This window comes from Epinephelus lanceolatus, chromosome 9 (genome assembly GCF_041903045.1).
Source record: "Epinephelus lanceolatus isolate andai-2023 chromosome 9, ASM4190304v1, whole genome shotgun sequence".
Taxonomy (NCBI): Eukaryota; Metazoa; Chordata; class Actinopteri; order Perciformes; family Serranidae; genus Epinephelus; species Epinephelus lanceolatus.
In genome coordinates this window covers 37,549,925-37,573,126 of record NC_135742.1, presented here as the reverse complement: position 1 = coordinate 37,573,126, position 23,202 = coordinate 37,549,925, and the positions used below count along the sequence as shown (strand labels likewise).

At 41.8% G+C, this 23,202-nt stretch overlaps 2 protein-coding genes across 7 annotated transcripts in view; both read right to left on the bottom strand.

The window, feature by feature from the left end:
• The window catches only part of mtmr3 (myotubularin related protein 3), a 31,750-nt gene extending 29,868 nt beyond the window's left edge, over positions 1-1,882 (bottom strand). For both annotated transcript variants that reach the window (XM_033619873.2, XM_033619870.2), the window contains exon 1: positions 1,699-1,882. The gene's annotated coding sequence lies outside the window, so the exon portion shown is untranslated. The remainder of the gene's footprint in view (positions 1-1,698) is intronic.
• Positions 1,883-2,338: 456 nt separating this feature from the next.
• The window catches only part of cux2b (cut-like homeobox 2b), a 96,007-nt gene continuing 75,143 nt past the window's right edge, over positions 2,339-23,202 (bottom strand). For 4 of the 5 annotated variants that reach the window (XM_078170935.1, XM_078170937.1, XM_078170936.1 and 1 more), the window contains exons 5-22: positions 22,982-23,122; positions 22,534-22,693; positions 21,354-21,433; positions 20,368-20,434; positions 17,395-17,443; positions 16,579-16,683; positions 14,463-14,654; positions 14,280-14,338; positions 14,131-14,179; positions 13,779-13,878; positions 12,780-13,412; positions 11,391-11,492; positions 10,397-11,235; positions 7,613-7,778; positions 7,113-7,418; positions 6,831-7,019; positions 6,451-6,727; positions 2,339-6,311 (exon numbers count right to left, since the gene is read on the bottom strand). In XM_078170935.1, coding sequence (XP_078027061.1) covers positions 5,498-6,311; positions 6,451-6,727; positions 6,831-7,019; positions 7,113-7,418; positions 7,613-7,778; positions 10,397-11,235; positions 11,391-11,492; positions 12,780-13,412; positions 13,779-13,878; positions 14,131-14,179; positions 14,280-14,338; positions 14,463-14,654; positions 16,579-16,683; positions 17,395-17,443; positions 20,368-20,434; positions 21,354-21,433; positions 22,534-22,693; positions 22,982-23,122 — 4,328 coding nt within the window. In that variant the 3' untranslated portion in view covers positions 2,339-5,497. The remainder of the gene's footprint in view (positions 6,312-6,450; positions 6,728-6,830; positions 7,020-7,112; positions 7,419-7,612; positions 7,779-10,396; positions 11,236-11,390; positions 11,493-12,779; positions 13,413-13,778; positions 13,879-14,130; positions 14,180-14,279; positions 14,339-14,462; positions 14,655-16,578; positions 16,684-17,394; positions 17,444-20,367; positions 20,435-21,353; positions 21,434-22,533; positions 22,694-22,981; positions 23,123-23,202) is intronic. The other variant, XM_033620034.2, reaches the window with a different exon arrangement.

The window sequence follows — 23,202 nt, the reverse complement described above, 5'->3', positions numbered from 1 at the left end:
CCATGTTTTGAGGTCAATAAAAGGCATGTCAGATGTAATAGTGTAAAAGAAGTTTATTTGTGACTAAACCACCCAACAATGGTTGGTACCTGCTCAAATGGCTGGTGTAACAAGCACACATACTTGGCATATCCAAACACTTCACAGCACTACTATTGACAGCCTGACCAGTGCAGTCAAATTAGCTGAAAAATGTAATTCGCCAAGAATAGATACCATTTTATGTGCAGGTAATTTCAAACTATCTTTGCAGAGACCATCCTTAAGGTGACATGGCCAAACATCTCTTTTCAAAACAGGTAACCTGTTAGGGATCTCTCAGCATACAGGCCCACAAATAGTTGTAAGGGTCAGCTACTCTTGCAGAGACTGAAATCTGATCTGAGGTCAGTGAATGAGTAGCACAGGACCTCAGCACACCACTCAGGAACATTTACGATGCCTAGGGACAGAAACATGACAACAATCACACAGCACTAACGAGGACCTCAGCATCGCCTGGTCGTTGAGAGTGGTGTGAAGCAGCCAGAGGAGGTCATTACATCACTGACTGAGAAGTCCAGCCTTTACTGCCGGTGCTACCTGATAAAGCATATCTGCCACACACACAGGGCTCTGTTTACCGCAGCGGGCTCATAACCCGTGGCTACGGCTCAGTCTGGTTCTGAGTTCAGAGTCACACAGGGAAGGCTAAGCCCCTTAGAGCCTTAACGTTACTGCTATCCCGTGACAGGCCACCATGCATCACAGGCTGCAACGCAATCTAGCAAATAGCCTCAATCTCTAAACTGATATTAACAAGTATCAAACAGAAATACCGACGAAGTCGATCATTTGCATTGACTGACTGCACAGTTTGCTCGACTAGTTACACTGGCGGTTGGGTAGCGAAACTGAAAATAGTGGCACGAAAAGGGATTAACTCAAAACAAAAGCATACAGGTCGGCTAACTTTGCGACTGCAAAAAATACGGATTCCATTAGCTTAATATTAACACTTCTCAATTAAAACGTTTAACTATTGTTAGCTAACAGTTGAGCGCTGTTGCAAGTTAGCTAACGTTAACGTTAGCGTTTTGGTAGTTAAGATAAGTTAAAACATTATCCAAACACCTCTGAATTGTAACGTTAGTCTTGATGAATAATAGCTAAACGAGTGCTCTGTAATATACCGTTGACTATAGGGAAAACATTTACTGCCAGATTAAAGTCTGTAACGTTAGTTATCGTCAGTCAACTTATGCTAACAGGTTCGTCAGATAACTAACATTAACGTTAGCCATGTCAATAGACAAAAGTAACTCGCTAGCTAACGGCAACATTACTGCTTCTCCTCCTTCTCACTGGGCAACGTTAGCGTTAAGCTAGATATTCTGCAGCTAGCTAACGTCAATAGTTAAATAGTTAAAGTAATGCTAGCAAGCTAACGCTAAGTCCAACGTGGATATTTAGATTGCAAGCAGCCGACATTAACATTTACGAGTAAACAGTATGCTGTTGTGTTACAACCTTGTAGCGCTCGATGTATGCCATTAGTAGCTTTGGCACAGACCAGCCAGTAAGCTGGCTAGCTAACATTAGCTGGTTAAGCTAACGCAGCTCTGCAACTGTTTTTGTTGTTATGAGATGGAGGGCGGAACCCAAAACGGAGGCCTCTGTCAAAACACACCGAGGAACGACCACAACCGGCGGACTCACCAGTGAAAGGAGTGATGAGAAGTTAGGAGCCAAAGATTCATCCGAAGCCCGTGCAATTACTGAGCAGCAAAAATACCTCGATCAAATAAGCATTAGTCATATCCGAGTCGAGGCCAGCTTCACTGCGTCCCTTTCCAGCACCGAGCCGTCGTCGCCATCGCCGCGAATTCTCCAGCCCAACAACGTACGTAGGCATGTGACGTCATCGCGTCACAGGGACGATCTGGGCGGGGGAGGGGCTGAGAACCACCATGCGCTACGATCATGTAAACACAGGGCCAGGGGTGGACTGCCCGAATATTTGACTATAATGGTCATGAGTAATACTGATTCAGTCAGCCTGATAAGTGTTTGGATCATCTAGTGCCTGCTAATGAAGCAAACACTGCGGGTGTTACATGTCCTTATCTATTTAAAACATTTAGTCATTTCTAAAACATTGCTGTTTTAGATTCATACAGTACACATGACAGTGACAGACAGTGAGACTATACAGACTATACTATACTTATTGTTTTCTTTGTTTGTTTGTTTTTTACATAGCCTACGTTTTATTTGTTTGCATTTATTTCTGTGCATTCATCTGCACTGTGGGTAATGCTTCCTCGCTACAAAGAAATAACAACACAACACAGCAGGATCTTAAACAATTATGTATTGAATGATGGCTTACATATGCAAATTCAGTTCCAAGACGCTTGGCATACCCTTTCCATTCTTTAACATTTTCTAGCCTGACACTTGAGGCATCAGACAGTTATTTAAGCCTGCAGGACACTTCTCTTTATTGGCTCACAGCTGACTTTCAAATGAAAACATTTCCTTGTGACCATCCCTCAGTGTCAGAGTTGTACAATGTTGTTTAACAACTCTGAATACAATCATTTCAGTTTTGCTGACCAGTTGCCTTATTATTTAATGACTAATGTCAATTACAAAATAAAACCATCTAATGTGTAGGGCTCTTGTTACAAAAAGCTTTGCTTTTCTTCTGAACTGGGTTACAAAAAGCCATACATCCCTCTTAAATCACATGTTACCACAAGGCATTACTCCTGTGAGGATAATGCATGAGGCATATGATATGGCACAAAATAATCTTGATTTAAATATTTACCTGGAAGTTATTGGGTTCTGATTTGACTGGATTCATGATGACTTTGTGAGAGCCAAATTTATCAGCTGCACCATGCATGGACTTCACTAATGTAAAAAGACTTTAAGTGCTGATTCAATGTCCCTGTGCAAGAACAACACAAAAACACAGTCCTATCCCTTATCATGAGACCAGAATGAATTCGCATGCAAAACAATGAGATGAGGTTTACATGAAGAGATAATGGTCTGGGTAAATACATTTCTTTTTCAGTCATATGTCCATGTACCATGAAAGACAATGAAATGTCCACATTAGAAATGCCACTTCTAATCATACAGTATATTATGCACAAAAAAATGGTGGTACGAAAACCAGAGAAAAATCTTCTGTGGCTCCAAGAGAAAACAAAAGTAGGGTATTTTAGAGAGCAAAGTCTACTGAGCTCCAAAATGCAACCCATTAGCCTCATCCTGGTAGTTTCAATCTACACTGTACTTTGACACATCTATGTAATGAATTACAAAACAGCTCTCCAACAAACCACCACTTTCTGTGGAAATTGCATTTCCCTTATACACACAACTCCCACAGGTCCATTTAATATTTAACAGAGTCATTCTTTACGCCACACAATGTTTATCATAGTCACCACCACTGATGAGAGCAACTGTTTCAGTAAAGCTTTAAAAAGCAAGACTACCCTGAGAGAAGGTCTAAAACGTGGGCAAGCTTGCCAGACCAGAACTGGCTTGAATGGGTTTGGTTTATTAAATCTGTACACTCTATGTCAATATAATCAGCACATTTTGTTCCAAGAATGTAAGATATTATTTTTTTTTTAGTAATCGTGTAATATATATCTCTACATAATACAATCCAAGTCCTCTGAACTATGTAGACATGTGCAAGTGTTTACTACCAACTTCAACGATACAGTAAAGGCAAAGACTTGTGGACACTAAGTTAGGATAATGTTGATATTTGAAATTTTCTTGAGTCCTCACAATTATCAAAATCTAAGTGCTGTAAGTAGTTCATACACGAGGTATTGAATATCTAGTTAACTGTTCTGAGTATAAAATAGAGGCAAAATACATAAAGAACATCTTGCAAGCATGACAAAGAAACTTCTACAGACACAATACACAAGTGGTCAAATATAATATGAGGGGATACCTGTAACCTTTTGTGTCTTTGAATATTGTGTACTTACAGATCAGATGTTTTCATGTTGATGAGAGGTCATACTGTATCATGCTCTCAAATACTCTGAGCTTTAGCCCCCAGAAAGGTCAAGTCACAGCACTGTAGTGTTGCTCACATCAATCTTTTTATATCAAACTGCCCAGCTAAACAACATGTCAGTGCTTACAGGTTGAGGTGTTTGATCATTATTCTAGCTACAATAAATGACCCATTCTGAGAAAGTGCACTCACTCAGATGTTACCTGTGGAGGATCACAACACACATGTAACGGAACTATTAGCTCCCTATCACTTCAAACAGCAGCATATTCTTTGTAAAAGACAGATTTTGTTCATTATAACTCGCCACCTGCGTCATGTTTGATCTCTGAGGCATGATACAGAGTACTTTCCCTCCCTTGATTTCTAAATAAGTGTGGGTCATGTGTATGTGTAAGAATGAAACGCATGGTCATAGCATGATGTGCATCAACATAATCTGAGGTAAACCAGGTGTCCTGTGTCTTGGCCTGTTACAGTCTGAGAACCAGTGCCTTAGAGGGTCAGAGAGGTAAGTCTGAAAGAAATCATGTAAACTGTGCTCATGTGTAGTGAATGTTTCACTTACTACCAAAAGCACAAGGGCCCTAAAGTGTAAACCTCAAGGATTATACAAAGAAAACAAGAAAACAAAACACTAAAAGTACTCTACTCGTTAGATTCAACGTTTCCTTTTTTCGTATTTTTTGCAGGGTTTTAACTTTTTTTTTCTCTTGTTTTCACTCAAGTATAATCACAGGTGACTAACTACAGAGGATAACAGGGTCAGGTGAGTACCATGCTACATCAGGTTTAGAGAAGGCTATTGCAGACAATTCTACAACATGTACAACCACATTTTATACGTGTGAGTTACAAATATTTCAAAACATATCACCAAGAAACTAAGTACATACAAGATGTTGAATATTTAGAGTCTTAAAGGACTATCCCTCAGTCAGTAATAGAATTTCATGTTACTTGACTTAAACTGTCCAGTCTTACAGACAAAATCTGAAAAATTGCTATTCAAAAAGTAGCAAATTTGGTCAATGTCTCTTCTCAAATAGTTATAGTGCTTTAAATGGCTTAAGACAGGGGTCTTTTTTTAATCTCACCCAGTGGCAATCTACAGAACTTCAGTGTACATTTTATGACACCATAGCTGCAAAAGTCTTCATGTCAAGTCCAATAGGTAAAACAACAGCTAGTGCTGTCACATATATTTCAAAGTAGTATGCATTATCAAAAAAAAAAAAACAAATACACAATTATAAATTTTTTTTCAACTCTTTAAGTTCTTGTAGGGAATGCAGCCATAAGTTTAGCTCTGCGTTCCTGTTTCCTATGAGTTATCAGTCTGAGAGGACAGGCCTTCAGGAGCCAGGCTCCTTTCCAAGTTTTCAAGAAGCTTCTATTTGAGACTCTCCTGTGTGCCGTGAGGGTCTTTAGAACTAGATACAAGTAAAAGTGGACTTAAAACTCCCATTCCAGTGTTTCTTCTCGATTGGCTGCCCTCTCTAACCTGTGGATGATGTTATTGAGGTTGGCCATTTTCTCATTGCGTCTCTGAGTGCTTCTGTTGAGTTTGGGGCTTTGGAAGGGAGGGAGCTGGTTAGGGTCTAGGCTGTGATTGGTGCTCGTCGAGGGCGGATTGGGCAGCGAGGGTGATATGGGAGCAGAAGAGGAAGGAACGGGGGAGACTGACATCATGAGGCCAGGAGAGGATGCAGCAGAGGGAGAGTTGAGGGAGACCTCCAGGCTGCTGCGGCAGGGCTCTGATGAAGCCTTGAAGCTGACCGGGTCAACAGGTGACTTTCCGGAGTCTTCCCCCTCGTGCCTGGACTGGTTGGTCCTCTGGGGACCGTCTATGGAGACTGCGCCAGGGTAGAGACCCTGAGCCTGACTACTCATCCCCTCTTCCTGCCTCAGGCTCTGGCCAGCCAAGTGGGGTTCGTGGCAGCCAGTGATGGAGTCCTCATGCTCGCTTTTCAACTGCGGTAACTGTACTGCTGCGGAGAAACACTGAACTCTCGACTGTTTCATGGAGCCCTCCCTTCCCTCCTCCCCGTCATCTTCCCTTTCTAATACCTCCTGTTTGACATGAGGCAGTGTGGTGTTGGCGCTAAGAGGAAGGCTGGAGTGGATGTGTCCTGAGGGCTGCTGCAGTCTCCTCTCCTCTCCGTCAGAGTGGGGGCTCCGCGTCACTGAGGGGGAGTAGCTGTGGTGCTCAGCGTCTGTGTCATTGTCTGGCAGACCCTCCATCAGCACCTCCCGTCGCATCCTTGACCTGCACACAAACACTGCTATTAGAAATTTTAAACACTCAACATAGCCTTTCAAATTAACATTTTAGGTATTTGGCTGCATATCAAAGTAAATGTTTAGTAGGCAGCCATTAGCAAATGTCACAAAGATCTTGGACTGGCCTGTAGTTGTGGAACCAGTTGATGACAGTGTTAGTTTTGAGTTTGAGCTGGGAGGCCAGTATCTCGATGGTGTTCTGAGAAGGGTAAGGTTCCAGGAGGTAAGCCTTCCTCAGGGCTTCCTTCTCCTCTGCTCCCAGCACCACCCGAGGCTTCTTCACCTGGCTGTAGGGGCACAGGTCCAGCGAGGCCAAGGCTGGACTCACACACTCAGAACGAGTGCTAGGTGAGTCACTGTCCGAGCCGGTGCTCAGCAGCCCATACCGCCTTTTCAGATACGCTGGAGGGAAGACAGTGATATCGTGTGAGGGAATTGTAAAACATTAACAAATTCTAAAACTTATACAAATATATATATTACAGTATACATTCTGGGCCCCCACCTTTCTTCTCCATCTTCTTCATGGCCCTCAGCTTGTCTACATTGTGAGGATCATTGAGCCACAGCTGCATGCGGACAAATGGCTCCCTGCCTTTCAGGCTGAGTTTATGCCAAGGTTTTGGCCTGGAGAGCAGGTCAGACACCGAGCCTTGAGTCAGGCCCAGGATGGTCTCCCCAAAAAGACGCTGGCCTGTGGGAAACAAACATACATGGCATATGTAGCACTTGTGTCAGCATCCATAAGGAGTGTCAGTGTAACCCCACAGTGTGAACCCAGACCCACCTAGGTTGTTGTCTGTTAGCACCTCCTTGACCTTCTTGGTGATGGCGTAGGTGTCTAGCTCTGAAGACATGGCCACCAGCTCCTGGATACCCAGTGGGTTTGAGGGTTGATGCAGGGCCATGAGGCTGGGAGTGGATTTCCCTCCCTCTTGGTGGGGGGGCAGCCCCAGCCCCAGGCTCTCAGGCTGCTGGTTCTCCTTGCTGCTCTCCAGGGAGAGGCTGACAGGCTCAACCAGTGGGCTTGGGTGGCTCTCTGCTGGGCTGGGAGGCGGGGAGGGCGAGGACTGGGCCGTCACTGGGCTTTTGTCTAGAGGTTGGAGACATAACAAAAAAGAGTAAACCTGTTGCATCGATGTAGCGATTGCAAAAGTCCCTCTGTATGTAGAGTGAAATACTGCGACAGTTTTGCTATTCTTAAATTTAATATCTTGGTATCAGAGCATCTGAGGTGTGATTCTGTGTGTGTGTGTGTGTGTGTGTGTGTGTGTGTGTGTGTCTCACCCAGAGTATGGCCATGGTTCGGGGGCTGGCTGAGGCTCTGGCCTAGCTGGTCCAATAACCACAGTTGCATGCGGATGAAGGGCTCCCTGCCTTTCTGGGTCAGCTTGCTCCAGGGTTTGGGCCGAGACAGCATGTCGCTTACGCTGCCCTGAGAAAGCCCCAGCACCTGTGTCACACAGTACAGGATGATACATCGTTTCTACACCTGCTATCTGTAACAATACTAACAACAGATGTGTAAATGATTATTGATTTCCCAAATTATTATTACACAAGGAAGAAATGTGTTTTCTCTGGGCATATGGCCTCAGTGATACACTTTCAGCAAACATCCACTAGAGGGAAGCAATACACCAGAAATATTTATGCAGAGTCCCTTCAAATAGGTACTCTAGAAAAAAAGACATGGTGAAGCACACATTGAAATTTGTATAATCATGAAGTAGTTCAATAAGAGACATTTTTAAAAAGTAATGTTGTATTTTTCTTTCTTAGCCTTTTCAATCTATGAATAAAATCAGCTGATTCCTGCACCATCTTCACCCTCAGTGAAACTCAGTTTAAGAATATTTTTCACAAAACTCAAATTGACAGTCAACAATCCACAAATATGAATACCTGTCACACAACAGCCCAATCTGGTGAATCAATACTTGAACCCATAATATCGTCAAAAGGTAAAATCTGCCCCATGAAACCTAAATGTGTTCTCTACTCCAAAGCGGATAGATAGTTAGAAATAAAAACTGTGCCTTGGAAAACACCCGAATGGATTTTCTGAAAATAAAGTGATTTTATTTTATTTTATTTTTATTTTCTTTTTTTGAGGGGCTGCGCTAACAAGACTGATACCTGTCAACAACATGCAGCAGCTCATTACAGGAATGCTTATAAAATATAGTGATGTGAATGTCCTCTGTTGCTGCGAATTTGTCGCAGTGGTGGTTCCAAATTTTCTCATAAAACTTAACATTTGCAAGGGTCCAGACTCTGGGATCCACCCACTCCACCAAGCTGACTGATGGAATGGAGTGTGACAAGTTGACAATTCTGTCTGATATCGGGCAAATATAATATTTGATTAGAGGACAACGCATTTTAAAAATGTTGCTCTTGATAGCTGAGTGCTTAGGGCGCATCCAACATTGGTGCAAATGCACTGAGCAACGAGTCACTAGTTTGATGCCCACATTCTCCATTTCTCTCCACCATCACTATTAAATAAGTGCATAAAATACCCCAAGAATAATTTCATTCATTTAAGGAGCAAACTTTGCTGACAATGAAATCATCCATTTGAAAAAAAGTATATGTCCTTTGATACTGAATTAACCATATTTGACTGATAACTAGATCTAGATGATTCGGTGCAGACTGACAGCTGAATACATTTAATGAACCTTACCATCAAAGTCCTCTAATAACCACACAATGCCTACAAGCAGTTTGCCACAGAAGAAATTCCAGAGGAGAGGAGTTGTTGAAATCTATCAGTCTCGGAAAGCTAACAAAGCCACTAAACCACAGTGAGAGCTATTTACATAGAGAATACAGTGTTAGAGTGGAACTTGTGGTCAGCCTTCCAAAGCCTCCACAAGGCCACGGTGACAACTCATCCAGGGAGGCACAAAAAATCACAACAGAACATCCAGGGAATGCCGGCATCTCAGCTAAGGACAATGTGTTCAGTCAGAGAGAGATGGAAAAATAGGATTCAAGGGAGAGTAGCAAAGTGGAAACCATTGCTCTCTCATATTTGCAGAAGCGCTTCTGAAGGCTTTTAGGACGACGGCCCTGAAGAGTCGTAAGAAGTGGAGCTTTTCAGACAACACAGGCTTTAGTATACCTGGTGTAAAGCTACTATAGCATTTAAGACTAATTACGTCTGATGGACTGAGACATCCATGCAGAGCAGTGCCTGAAGCAAATGGGATATGATCATCAATCTGATATTTTTGGAATTGTTATTATTAAAGGAAGCATTAACTCTTCTCAGTGCCAAACTCTTATGCCACATAATCAAAACCACAAGAACACATCTGAGATGCTAAAAAAAAAAACAATTAAAGTTTTAGTGTTGTCTTCACAACGTCCTGGCGTGACCTTAACAGAGAAACAGTAGCTGGACTAAAGCACTTTAAATGTGCCTTTCTGCTTAAAGACTAGGTTAAAATTCTTCCCCATCACAGTGAAATACTGACATTAAATTATAAAACCTGTTTGGCTGCAGTTATTGCTGCTAAATTGGTGCAGCCTATTATTGCATTTAAAGGGGCCGATTACTTTTCCGCATGGATGATTTGATTGTTGCATTACTTTGTTCCTTAGATAAATGATAAAATGTGTTTTGTGTTTAGTCAGGTTACCTTAGTCAATATATTGTCTGACACTCTACAAAACATTCACTGTGATACATGTGCAATACACGGCAAATACTTTTTTTTACAGCTCTGTATCTGTGGCTTCACAAAACAGATTTTCCATTCACTGTCTGTGGAGCTGCTCTGGTTTGTGAAACCTTGATGGTGGTGCATGTAATGACAGACAATGAGATATTAATATCATCTTATATCTAGACTTAATGAGGAGATAATTATCATTATAACCCATCAAAATAGTTTTGATTTAATATTCAGTTCAATACAACAAAATGTAAATTGTATCTTAGTACAGTATATTTGTCCTCCTATCTCCCAAATTTGTTGCAGTATGATTCTTCAGAGCATTAGCAGGCTGCTTGTATTGCTGCACACATTTTATGAAAAAGAAAGAGCAACATCTGACCTTTTCACCGAAGATCCTCTGACAGATGCCGTTCTTTGCCAGCTTCTCCTTCACCTGCCTGGTCAGCTCAATGGTGTCCACCTCTCTGTACATGTACATCTCATACTGCTCTGGAGTCAGCGGTGGAACAGTGGGTTTGAGGGCACGCGGGATGTATGCTGGGTAGTAGGAGAGCCTTCCAGGACCGGGGCCAGGAGACTCTCCACTTACCGATGTGTCTGACTCCACTTTCACCTCCACTGGCCGGCCCAGCCCCAGCTCATCCTCAGCAGCGGAGGCCTCCTCACTGTTAGGGAGACCCTCGCCGTTCTCCAGACGGGGCCAGGGCCGAGGCAAGGCTGAGGGCCCAGAGGAGGAGGAAGACAAGGAGGGAGAGACTGAATTGAAGGGCAGAGAGCTACCTCCGCCACTGAGCACCATTGATCCCCGCTCCTGAGACCAGTGCTGGTCGAAGTAGGTGCCTGCTTCACCAATCTCTGATTTTACTTTGCGGATGATGTTCTGGACGAAGGCGGCTGGGGAGAGGACACTGAGGGGCGTCTGGGGGCTGCTGATGGGGTTGGCCATGCAGACTGTAACACAGCCCCCCTCCTCCTGTTTGATGGAGATAGGTATAGGCAGACCCCTGGAGCGCTCCGGGGGCCCCAGACGCTCTACCTGAGCTCCTGAGCTGGCAGTTGGGGCCCTCCCGCAGGCTTCCATCTCCATCAGTGCTTGCTGCTGGGCCTCCATCTCCCTCCTGGCCTGATCTAGGATGTTCTTTATGGTTTCATCAGAGCTGCTGCCCGGCCCGTTACTGCTTCTGCCTGATGAGCTGTTCAGAGACGACTTGCCATCACCTAAAAAAGAAAGACCCATACTCTGACGCTGATGTATTCTCAAATCACCTTTTCAATTTAGATTTCATAATAAAAACAGTAAACATCATTGTCAATAAAAAAATCAATCAGTATGGCTTTTAACTATGACTTATGACTCGCAGCTCCATCCTCACCTCCCCTCTGGGACTGGATCTCCTTCTTGGCCTGCTCCAGGATATTCCTAATGGCGTCGTCTGACCCAGTTTCAGGAGTTCGGATGCGCGGAGTGATGCTCCCTGCCACAGAGGGTAACAGAAAGAGATAGAGAGAGAGGAGAGAGGAGGGGGGTGAGTGGGATGGTTGATCAGAGAGCAGTTCCAAGGCTTTGCTTTTGACTGGTAGATCAATGGCTGCCTTTGAGCGCGTGCTGTCTGAGGTTGCAGTATACGGGAAGCTCAACTTTCAAAAGCTGTGAATCTAGGGAGAAAACAAAGTTTAAAAGTAACACTACAAACATGGCAGAGGAAGCTGAGATGAAGTCAAGGATGAGGTCCAAGTAGATTAGAGGGTTTAAACGTACACAGGTCCAGAAGCTAAGCCACCAAAACAAGATGGCAAGTACATCTGCTCTAAAAACTTGTTGGTACATCGTAGCTTCACACGCTCGCAAATCCCTTAAAAACTCTGAAAACAACTTTTTCTTTTTTTTACAACCTAGTTCTTATTTTGGTGACTTTGGCCGACTATGGAGACACCTGTTTAACCATTTCATCTAAACCACCTATTTTCAAGAAAAAAGGTGAAAAGTCAATGTCAACTGGTTTATGCAGGACAACTTGCTGGTTCCACTTCAACCTGCTGTAGTTTAAAAAATAAGGCTGGCATTATTCTACATTTTTCTCATTTTCAACAAATGCCACAAAAAGGATGGAACCATATTTATTTGTTGGGGACTACCTTCAGCTACAGATTAATGCATATTTGTGGCTCTATTTTCAGCAGCAGGACGGTGTGTGGGATAGACTTAATATAAACTACATGTAAAATAATATATAAAACTATCACCCAGTGCAACACTGTGGCTCGTGGATGTGTTTTTGGCCAACAATGGAGCCCAGAGAAATAAGATATATCAGGCTTTAGCCACATACACAATACTTGGTAGTAGTTAAATAAATTCATTGTTGATTTTGGTCTATTCATGGATTTGTTGACAATAAGAAACATACAAAATATTACTGGACTTATCCTTTAACTGTCATTGTAAACACATGCAGTGGGTGAATATTAAAGACATTTCTCTCACACTTGTTTTCACTTCTAAGACAATGATTTTTGGAAACATGGTTAACATGGTCATTTGTTTAAAATCTGTCTTTATTGCTCAGGTAACAAATACACATATACATACATATATATATATATATATATATATATATATATATATATATATATATATATATATATATACATATATATATATATATATATATATATATACATATATATATATATATATGCATATACCTGAACCTGCATACATTTCTAAAACTTTCTGTCAAGTCACTGTCTTCTCCACTCACCTCTCTGGCGGACCTGGATGGTCCTAAGTGCTAGGATGTTCTGTTCATCAGAGAGGAACTGCTTCATCTTAATGAAAGGTTCTTTGCCTTTCACAGTAAGCTTCCTCCAGGGTTTGGGTCTAGCCAGGATCTCACTGACCGAGCCCTGGGAGAGGCCCAGCACATAGTGGCCAAACACACGCTGGCCAATGTTATGCTTCAGCAGCTGCTCCTTCACCTGGAAGGCGATCTCTGCCGTGTCCAGTTGGTCCTCATCTCCTGCAGTCGAGCTGCCACTTTCTGACTGGTCACTTGGCAAGCCGGCATCGATGCTGCCCGCCCCTGAGGGACCTTGGTTGGCTGACATGAGGGCAACTTTGGCTGCATAGAGGGCGGTGGGAAAAGCCATGAGGCCCTCCTTTTTAAAGTGTGGGGAGAGGAGCTGCTTGTGAAGGATGTGGTCTCCTGACAGTCTGTCCCCAGAGCATGGCGACACGGAAAATGGACGGGGTAGATCGTGGCTAGAAGAGGAGCCATCCAGGGTGGGGGGGCCAGGGCTGGGGGAGGCACGCCCATCCACGTGAGATGAGGATGAGTGGGAACCAGGTGGCCTGCCAGTCTCCCTACCTGCATCCTCAGACTGATCATCATCTGCTGACAGAAAACACATGTTCACTGACTGAGCTCATACATAAAACACATACTTGTTAATACCAGTGTAATCAAACCAACTAATTGTTATCTAGCTGATAGCAGATATTAAATCAATTACCCCCGTTTTCTAGCCTTGCAAAACTAGACTACATATTGCAGCCTCAGTTTACGCAAAGAGATTTAAGTCTGAAAGACATCGACTCCAGAATTGATTGAGCCTGACCAATGAGTGCCAAGCAATCAGTGAATTATAGAGAGATTTTTGACAATGACTAAACTCACTGCTTCTTATAAAGAATCTTGTGGTAATCTATTCAAACTAGGACTTATGGACAGAAAAAAAAATGTGAGAGACATTTATTTTACCGGTGCTGTGCAAAATTCGGGCCTTATCCACCAGGTATTTGTGAGATGGAAGAAAGGCCTCTTTATCCAGTAGAAGAGCCTCTGCAGCCTTGGCAGAATCCTATACACACACACACACACACGCAAAAGCTGTTAATTTTCAATTAATCAATTGCAGTGGCTGTAGATATCCTTATAATGGATGACAATCAGTGAAGCATTCAATGGCACTGCTGTAGTTTTTCTTCCCTGACACCAAGACAACATTAAGAAGAATCCAAAGGTCTACTTTGGTGAGAGAAAGATGAGTCTGTTTAAAACTGCTGTGTTATCAGACATGATAGTGCAGGAGCATATACATATATATATATACCTGGGACGAGCTGCCATTTGCTGAAGCCAGCTTCATTACCTTTAGGATACTACAGACAGAAACAAACATGCAGAAAAAGTTAATTTTATGGACTTAAAGTTACATTATTATGACTGACTTAGACATTCAGTCAACACTAAAAGTATCACCTGAGTTCAGTTTTAATCTCTTCATAGTCCATCTGGGATTGCAGTTTAGCTTCTAATCTCTGAAATGGAAAAAGAGAAGCAGCATGTTTTATTTCATATTAATAAGATTCTCATCAGAGCCGCTGAGGACTGACGAAGTGTTCGCCATGTTCTGTCACCTCTCAACGTGTCGCAGCCACTCACCTCAATAGCTTCTGTCTTGTAGGCCAACTGGCGTTCCAGCTCTAGGATCTGATTGGCTGAGGTCTCTTGAACTTCCTGTAGCGTGAATTGCAGCCGCTGAATGTTTTCAAGGAGACGGAGGATTTCGCGGTCTTTAGCCAGCAACGCGGCCTCCAGCTGAGATGGCAACACCTCACCCTTCTCATTCTTCTCCTGACAGGGCGAGAAGGAGATGTGACAAAGGGTGTGAGAGGGAGGGAGAAAAAGGTGATAAAAGGAGTGAGGAGGAAAAAAGGTGAGAGGCCAGCTGGTGAATCATAACCTCTGCAGTGTTGATATAATTCAGAAAGTGAGAGAATGTGGCTTGAGGTTAGTACTGCATTTTAATATTTCAAAGTGATTATATCTGATAATAATGCAGTAGATGCAACATGTCTCTGGCAATGAAAAGCCATTTCACTCTCTGTCAGTGATTTTGTAATTTGAGGATTTGTGCAGAACAAATCTGTCTGAATTTAGGTGTGTTAGTTGAAATTTGTTAATTTCGAGGAAGAGATATTTACATGATTATATTTTAAGACCTTGACCTATATTTTTGACAGGTGATGAGTATATTTATAAATTTGTTGTGCTTGTTTTGATTAAGACAGAAATACAGAAATTAAAAGACTGGATTAGACCAGTTGCTGTCACATTTGAAAATACAATGTCAAAGACTTAACCATCCACTTCTCATGTTGTATTTGTCCTGCACAGGGCAATAAGTGTTGCTGTATTTACAGTTTTGCATATGTGGAACTATGTCTATTTAGGTCATTGATGGGTCATTGTGAAATAGACTCTAAGTCTCGGTCTAAGAATAAATCTGTATTTGTGGAAAATGTGCACCACCCACAGCAACTTTATTTATCCCTTAGAAGTTCTTTTGAAGTTAATTACAATAGCAGACATAATGTTGACTCTCACTTTCCAGAGATAACATGTCAAAGTTACAAAAGCAATGATGGCCTAGTATTCACATCTTTTAAGTAAAAAATACCACTAACACAATTTTAAGAGCATTCAGTTATGAGTAAAAATTCTGCATTCAAACTCTTAAGTCGGTATGAAAATGTACTTAAAGTAGTAGACAGTTAAAGTACTCATTATGCAGGAAAATGGCCACTGTCTGTATTATGTTAGTCTTTTTTGTACATTTGTATTATCATCAGTGATGCATTGACATGTAAGCAGAATTTAAATGCTTAAGCAGGTCTTAAAGGAAGTATCTTAACTATGTTACACTGTTGGATAAGTTATTTTTAACAATGCACAATGTTTTATAAATTGATCAATGTTTTGTATGGAAAATAAATTTAAGTCTACAGTTGGTAATTTTTATAAAAAAAAATAAGGTATTGTCATATTTTCTCAAACTGTCATTATTTCTGTCAGTAGTATTTGAAACAGATAATGTGAAAGAAATTGCGTTCCTCTGCCTCCTCCTTCTGCTTCTAATGACATTCACTAGAGTCCCCTGTGGCTGAACGAAACCGACCTATCAGAGCAGAGAGTCTCTCACATAGCTGTCAATCATGTCAATCACTGCTCCTGAACTGCAGTCAAACTGATCCTGCTGAAAACAGTCATAATGAAGCACTGTCCACCAGAGGGGTCACACAGTTTCTCATTTTACAGCTAAAGTTTTAAGTGAGAAATAGGTAATGCAGTAACCGAATCTTAATTCATATTTGTTCAGCAGTTCCTAGTTTGACATCTTGACTGCAGTTCCCGAGCAGTAATTGTCAGCTGAGTTAGGGACTCCTCAGTTCTGATTGGTTGTTTTTGTTCAGCCATGGTGGGTCCTTAAAAATGTTATCAGGAGCAGTAGAAAAGGAGGAGGAAGATGATTTTTTTCACAAATGATCTTTCTCATGTACATCTGTGTAGATATATTGACAGTTTCAACAAATATGACAAAAGTTATTTTTTAATAAATGTTATGAACTGTAGTAGCATATAATGGAAGTAATCAAGAAAAGTACAAGTATCTCTTAAGTACAGTACTTCAGTAAATATACTTAGTTACATTCCACTACTGCTTGGATGGGGCCAAAAATCAAACTACATGTCACAGATGGAGTCACTTTCTTCTTACCCTGCTGGTGCCCTCTGCTGGATGGCAGTTCCCTGTGGTGGATCTCTGGCCACTGGCTAACTGCTCCTTTAGCCTCTCCACTTCCCTCTGGGCCTTTTCCGCTCTCTGCACACATACATGGCATCACAGCGTTACAGTTTTCGTACACCAGCCGCATCAATTGGCTAATGAGATGATCAAGGTGAGAGCTTATACATAAATCAAAGGAGGCGCCCTTGCTCTGAAATTTTAGAGCCGCGTGAAAACCTGACTAGGGGCCCGCGCAGACGAGTGCAGCCACTGGTTTATTCTGCTGAGGGGGCTGTTTAGTCAGCCCACTTTATTCCCCAAACTGTTTACCTGCTCTGTCACACCCGGCCTGCTAATTAATGATTCATTTTGAGAACATTTATCTAGGAGCTGCTGGCAGAGAGCAGCAGAGTGAGAAAAAGAGCATGAGAGAGAAAAGCAGACGGGAGAAGAAAGGAGCAGAAGAAAAGAGGTATCACCAGGATACGTAGGAAGCAATCAAGGCAGTGAGATAACTAAGAACCCTGGTGTTTGGCGCTCCAGCATCAATCGCGCTCGGCAGTCTGCTGTTCTCTGCTGAGTGGAGCCGTGCTGCCATAGCGCCCACCGACGGGGGCTCAGGTTTACACTCGCTAATCACAGACTCAGGGGAGAGGAGGTGGAAGTGGTGGTTGGGGGGGGGGGGGGGGGGGGGGGGGGGGCACAGGACGGAGGGTGTCTAATTAAAGCCAAGGCTTGATTACAGGAGTGATTACCTTAACGAAGGAGCATCTCAATCAGAGAAGCGCAGACGAAGACTGTACTCACCTGGTTTGCTTTCTCAAGATTTGCCATGATGGCGTTGACCTCCTCTGCCCTGGAACACACACATCCAGACAAAGCACCACAGAATTACTGAGGAGGTACACTCACTCTCCAAAAAAAACCCAATTGTTGTTTTTACACATTTTATTAATCATTTAATCCTTGTGAAAATAAATCTACAACATGACAGTTCACTTCTGCAGAGGCTCAAGTTTTAGAAGTTAGTTTTCCCATATATATTTTAGGCAATCAAATATAAAGACTTTTCAGCCTTGAACCATGACTTCATAACAATCAATTCACAGCAAAACTAAATATTTAAGAAATGGTAGAGCTACAATGCTGTGTTGTACTTTGAGACTGTATGGGATGTATTCACTTATTTAGTAAAATGCTCTGGAATTATTTTTTATTTAAGATGGGAGTTGCAGTGCAACAGTGCTCATCCCTAAAGCAGCACATTATGTCTGATGGTGAAATAACACCAGAAAAGATGTTCATCTCGTAACTTCAGAGCGACTAAAGTCTCCATAGTAACAGCAATGTTTAAAATGAACAGTTAAGTTTAAATGATCCCAAACTCAGAAATCAAACAATTTCTCGAAGAAAATTGAAATCAGATTGATTTATGATTCCCACAGAACCATAATTCAACAGTCTCACAGCTCGTGGCAAGTCTTTAATAATAAAGGAATATCTGTGTAGACCATGATTTTAACTTCTGGAGTGGTCTTACACTACTCTTTGCAAAACAAGCTATAATCTTAGTCATGAAAATTCATTTCTAATATGCTGTCCACCAAATTCATATCAAGGAGTGCAGACTAAATATTATAAAAACCTAAAAAACACAGTACAGTTCAAAAGCACCACAAAGTGCAGCCTCCACAGTGGCCTTACAATTTAATCAACACCTCATAGTTTAAATGAAAAACGAACACAAAAATCTTAATGAAAGTAGGCTTTACTGTTAAGACCACTGTGTTTGACTGCAGCTAGGTGTACCTAATAAAGTGGCAACTAAGTGTATAACTGCCCCGCTTACATTTCAGTGCCATATATGCATAACTCTAGCCAGTATAACCACAACCCCATTGAAAAAATTTCACCAGCCACCAATTTTATTAGTTCATCTAACTGTTCAATTATACTGTCTTTAATTGTGTCTCCCCACAGGATGTTGTTTCAAAGTCTTATCCAAAAAAAACATATTCTTGTAAAGAAATATTAGACACACAATGCTTATTATTGTTGGTATCCACAGTGTGTAATTTGTGTATAACGGTTTAATATAAACTCATTAGAAATCCCCAAATCTTAGAAACAGTCCTAAAGACTTGATCTCTGTTTTCACGGTCGTAGCTATGGCTCTGCACATAAGCTGTGGCCAATGGATGCACTATATATATGATTCGTATCCTCACAGCTCTTTTGAGATTGGACTCCGACTCGCCTCCATACATCTAACAATCAGAGTAGTCTAATTTAAACAGAAGCTCAGCAGGATTATTCATGAGGTTTGTTTGAAGTTCAACAGTTTCATTTTGCACACGTGGGACCTGATTTTCAAAAGGTAGATAGGGATGAATTAACGAGGATGCTGTGATTGATTTAAATATGCACATAGGTTTCTCAAGTTTCGCAACACGGTAGTCCTTTTTACCAAACGAAAAATTTGTTCAAAGAACACATTAGACTTTTTTAATCCACATTAAAGAGACTACATTCAGCCGAACCTTCCCTCTCTTTCATGTTTGCACTTAACTGCTGCCATTGTCTCACATCAGACTGCATGATTACCTCAAATATTGGTGTTCCAGTAGGATCGTAATGTCATGAATAAAAAGCAGAGAGACGATACTATTCCCACAGTGAGATGTGGAACCAACCTATTCTTGGCATTAATGATCATCAGCGTTGTGTGGTGCAGCCCTGGTTTCAGAGGGTCTTGGCCATGCCCTGGTCCTATCAATAAGGCCAGGATAGATGGCGCCCTGCTGACAGCAAACACTAACAGGTGTCAGCTTCACGTTTAATGAACTTGTGCAGTACGGAAAATGTTTTGTATTGATTACCCGCTCAGCTACTCAAGCCGAAGCAGACAAATAGTCTTTCTTATCAACATTGAGGAAACAGTCAGTGAGAGTAATAGAGGCTGGTCCCGTGTTCAGAGGCTCAGGGTCAGGGAGGGATATCTGCAGCTGGAGCTCTGGGGTCAGTGTTGCTACTGTCAGCCAAGAGGAATGTGACCAGGACAACACACACACACACACACACGCACACGCACACGCACACACACACACACACACACACACACACAGTATGACAAACCATATAACAGAGATGCTCTTTCAAACTGCAGCTGCACACGAAAGGTAAGCCCAAACTGAAAATGTGTCCAATCCAACAAAATGGATGGCAGTGGGTCTAGAAACATCAGTTCAATTGCACCATGGATTAAGCCTGGGAGAAAATCCATTAGCAGCGGCTGACTGTGCTCTGGAGCACAACCCAAACAAAGGAGTGTTTACTTTGAATGTCTATCGACATCCTTCATACAAGCTCAGATTCATTTCAGGCGTGCGGTGGATACATTGCGCTCAAAGACCAGGACAAGGTAGAGTGTTTTCTGAAGCAATCTTTAAATGGAGCAATTCTTCTTGAGGGCTGTCATGGCCCAGCTGCCAGTGAAGGCAAACACAGACCTCTCTCATCGACCTGCATTAGTGGCTGAGTCACTCTCTGCCTTTACAATGGCATTCCTCAGCTCTACACTGGACATGAGTTTATGTAGGCAAAATAAAGAAGAGCGGCTTCAGGGCTTGAAATTCTACGATGAGCAACAGTGGGGGAGAGCACAGAGATGGCTGTGTGTAACCACCATGACTTGAGGGAGGGGGGCGAAGATGTTTAAAAGTTTGTCAGAAATAGGTGGTAATGTAAACACAAACTGTAAAATTGGAGGCAGACTCTTACTTGTTCGTCATCTCCTGGTTGTATTTACACCGCAGGTCCAGCAGCTCTGTCTGTGCAGTGTTCAAGGCTAGTGAGAGGCAGACAGGGGAAGTGAGATATGAACTTGAAAAAAAAAACCACATGAACTTTGACCTTAAAGCTACATTACTAAATTGATTTGCCAATTTTTGGTTGAATTAAAGGGATGGTTCAGATTTTTGTAAGTGGGGTTTCATGGTGTTCTTATGGTGTAGAGTAATTCATAGACATTGTATTACATACACTGCATACACCTAAAAAAGTCCCAGTTTAAGTGTACACTATATTGAGAGTATTTTCAGGAACTGCTGGTCTACCTCTGCCTTTGTCAGTTATTTAGTTTGTGTTATTGTGTGACTTTGGTGAATCCAAACCAGCAGTTCCTGTGTTCAGCAATGTTAAATTACTGTTTCTCTCAATGGAGTCTGGTTTTAAAGAGAGCGATATGACAGCTTCAGTTACCCATTGCAAATCGCTGTCTAACAGTAAGCAATGAAAATATCCGGGACTTTTTTTAGGTGGCTAAAATACATTTTGTTGCAGAACCCTCCATAGCAGTGCATTGCTTAGCTTCTGTGTCTGTACTCTTGCTTGCTTCTCTAGAATCTACTCTATGTAATACACTGACTATGGATAAGAACCTTATACAACCCCACTTCAAAAAATCAGAACTATCCCTTTAATATCTTTTCAAAATACAGGCCATTTTTTGTTAAACATAACCAATGGCAGGACACCATTAACAGTGATTTAATTCATTGAAAGATGATGTTAGATTGTTACTGTTTTGGTGAAAACCAAATCTCATTCAAAAATGTGGTAGTTTTAAGGTATAGTTAAGTCAACAACGCAGCAGCGCAGCATCTGTGTTTCAGCAGGGGGCATCATCCAGTGAGTAAAGACGAACTGGCAAAGGTTGACATTAAATGTAACAGTACAGTACGTGTCAGAGTTTTTAAACCACCTACATGAATGCAGAACCTTGATCTTCTCCTCGGCTTCTGATAGTCTGTCAGCCAAGCCAGTATTGGCGCTCTCCTCTTCCTCCCTGTATGAAAAAACAACCAGTTACTTCACAACAGCATGAACACACATTTTATCACAACATGCAACTTTATGCCCTGAGACATAAAAAAAGGGTCAATCCCATTCTTCAACCACCAGAAACAGTACATTTGACAAAGTTCACAAAGATAAACTAAACTTAAACTTTAGTGTGACAGAAGCAGGTGTTTACTGTTTTACCATTTTAGAGCCTAATTTAGGCAAATTGGCTTTATCGCACAGGGTTAAAGACAGAAGACAAATGACCCTCTAATCTATTCTTTTATCATTAAAATTGAATATTGTTGCCTTATAGAGCACTTAAATGGAGGGAGAACATCTCTGCATAAAGAAAAGGTTTAGAACACTTATTATCCTTGACAATTTTTAATGTCTTTAATATCATACCAAAAATAATTACTCCAGTCATTCAGAGTGGTAAAAATTGGACAGCACAGGCAATTAAGGCTACGGTTGGTAAATTTAATAAAAATAACTTTGTGTAAATTTTGCTGAGAGTGTCACTATATTCTGACTGTAGTGCATGAGACAGATAATCTGTAAAGAAAAATCATGTTTCTCTTCCTCCTCATAGTGCTGCCAATGACATTTGCTAGAATTTACCATGGCTGAATGATAACAACTAATCACAGCCGAGGAATCTCTAACGCAGCTGTCAATCATGTCAGTCACTGCTCTTGAACTGCAGTCGAACTGTCAAAATAGGCAGCACTGATCAAATGTGTACTGTTTAGCTGTTAAATGAGAATGTTTTCTCTGGCCAGTGTGCTTAGTTTTCACTTAACTGTTTTCAACATGGCGGCCATGTCACAAAGACATATACATTATACATACAAATTTCCACCCATAGTGGACAATAAAGATATATTCTGCTCTATACATATATATATATATATATATATATATATATATATATATATATATATATATATACATATACATACATATCTCATATTACAGCTAAACAGTATACCAAAAATGTTTCTGAAAACATCTAAAAATATTAATTTAAGGAAATATAAACCCAATGTACATCTACAATGATTGTCAGTTAGAGGCAGGGAGTGGTTCACTGGTTCTCACCCTCGGTCCTCAGCTCCGTCCTGATAGTTCTGCTGCGGAGAGCCTGGGGCTCCGGGAGCTGGTGTGCTGTTGGGCGTCATCAGGGAGGCTGGAGAGCTGGATTCTGGAGGCTCCTCTGTCACTGCTGCCCCTGAGACTGCTGGGCCGTCCTCTGAGGGCTCTGTGTGGAAGAAAAAAGCTGGCATGAGTTCTCTGACATCAGCTGAGCAATGTAATATTAACAGGTAAATATAACAGTTTATTTCTATTAGAAATAGTCATCTTAAGGTGAGCAATTTTGACATTAATCCAGATATTCTGGTGGAATTCACAGCCTTTCTAACACTTGGTGCATTTAAATAAACTTCCCAGCACTTTCAGACCTGTGCAGTAGCAGCCACTTCAGTGCCGCATTATAAAAATGCAACCAAGTGGGAATGCTGCCTGATGTAAATGTTGTTGGCCTGACCTGTCTTTTCAAGGCACTCCAGGTGTTTCTTCCAGTGCCCGCTGATCTCTCGCACCAGGGCCTCGCTGTCTGGGGCCGAACTGTGAAGCTGCTGCAGCCTTTCCTCCAGGGTGTGTGAGGCCTCCAGCACAGGTGCTGGATCTGTGAAAACAGACACAAACAAATCTCTGTAGAAACAACTCATATGATTCACATGATATCCATACACTCCTACTTTTCAA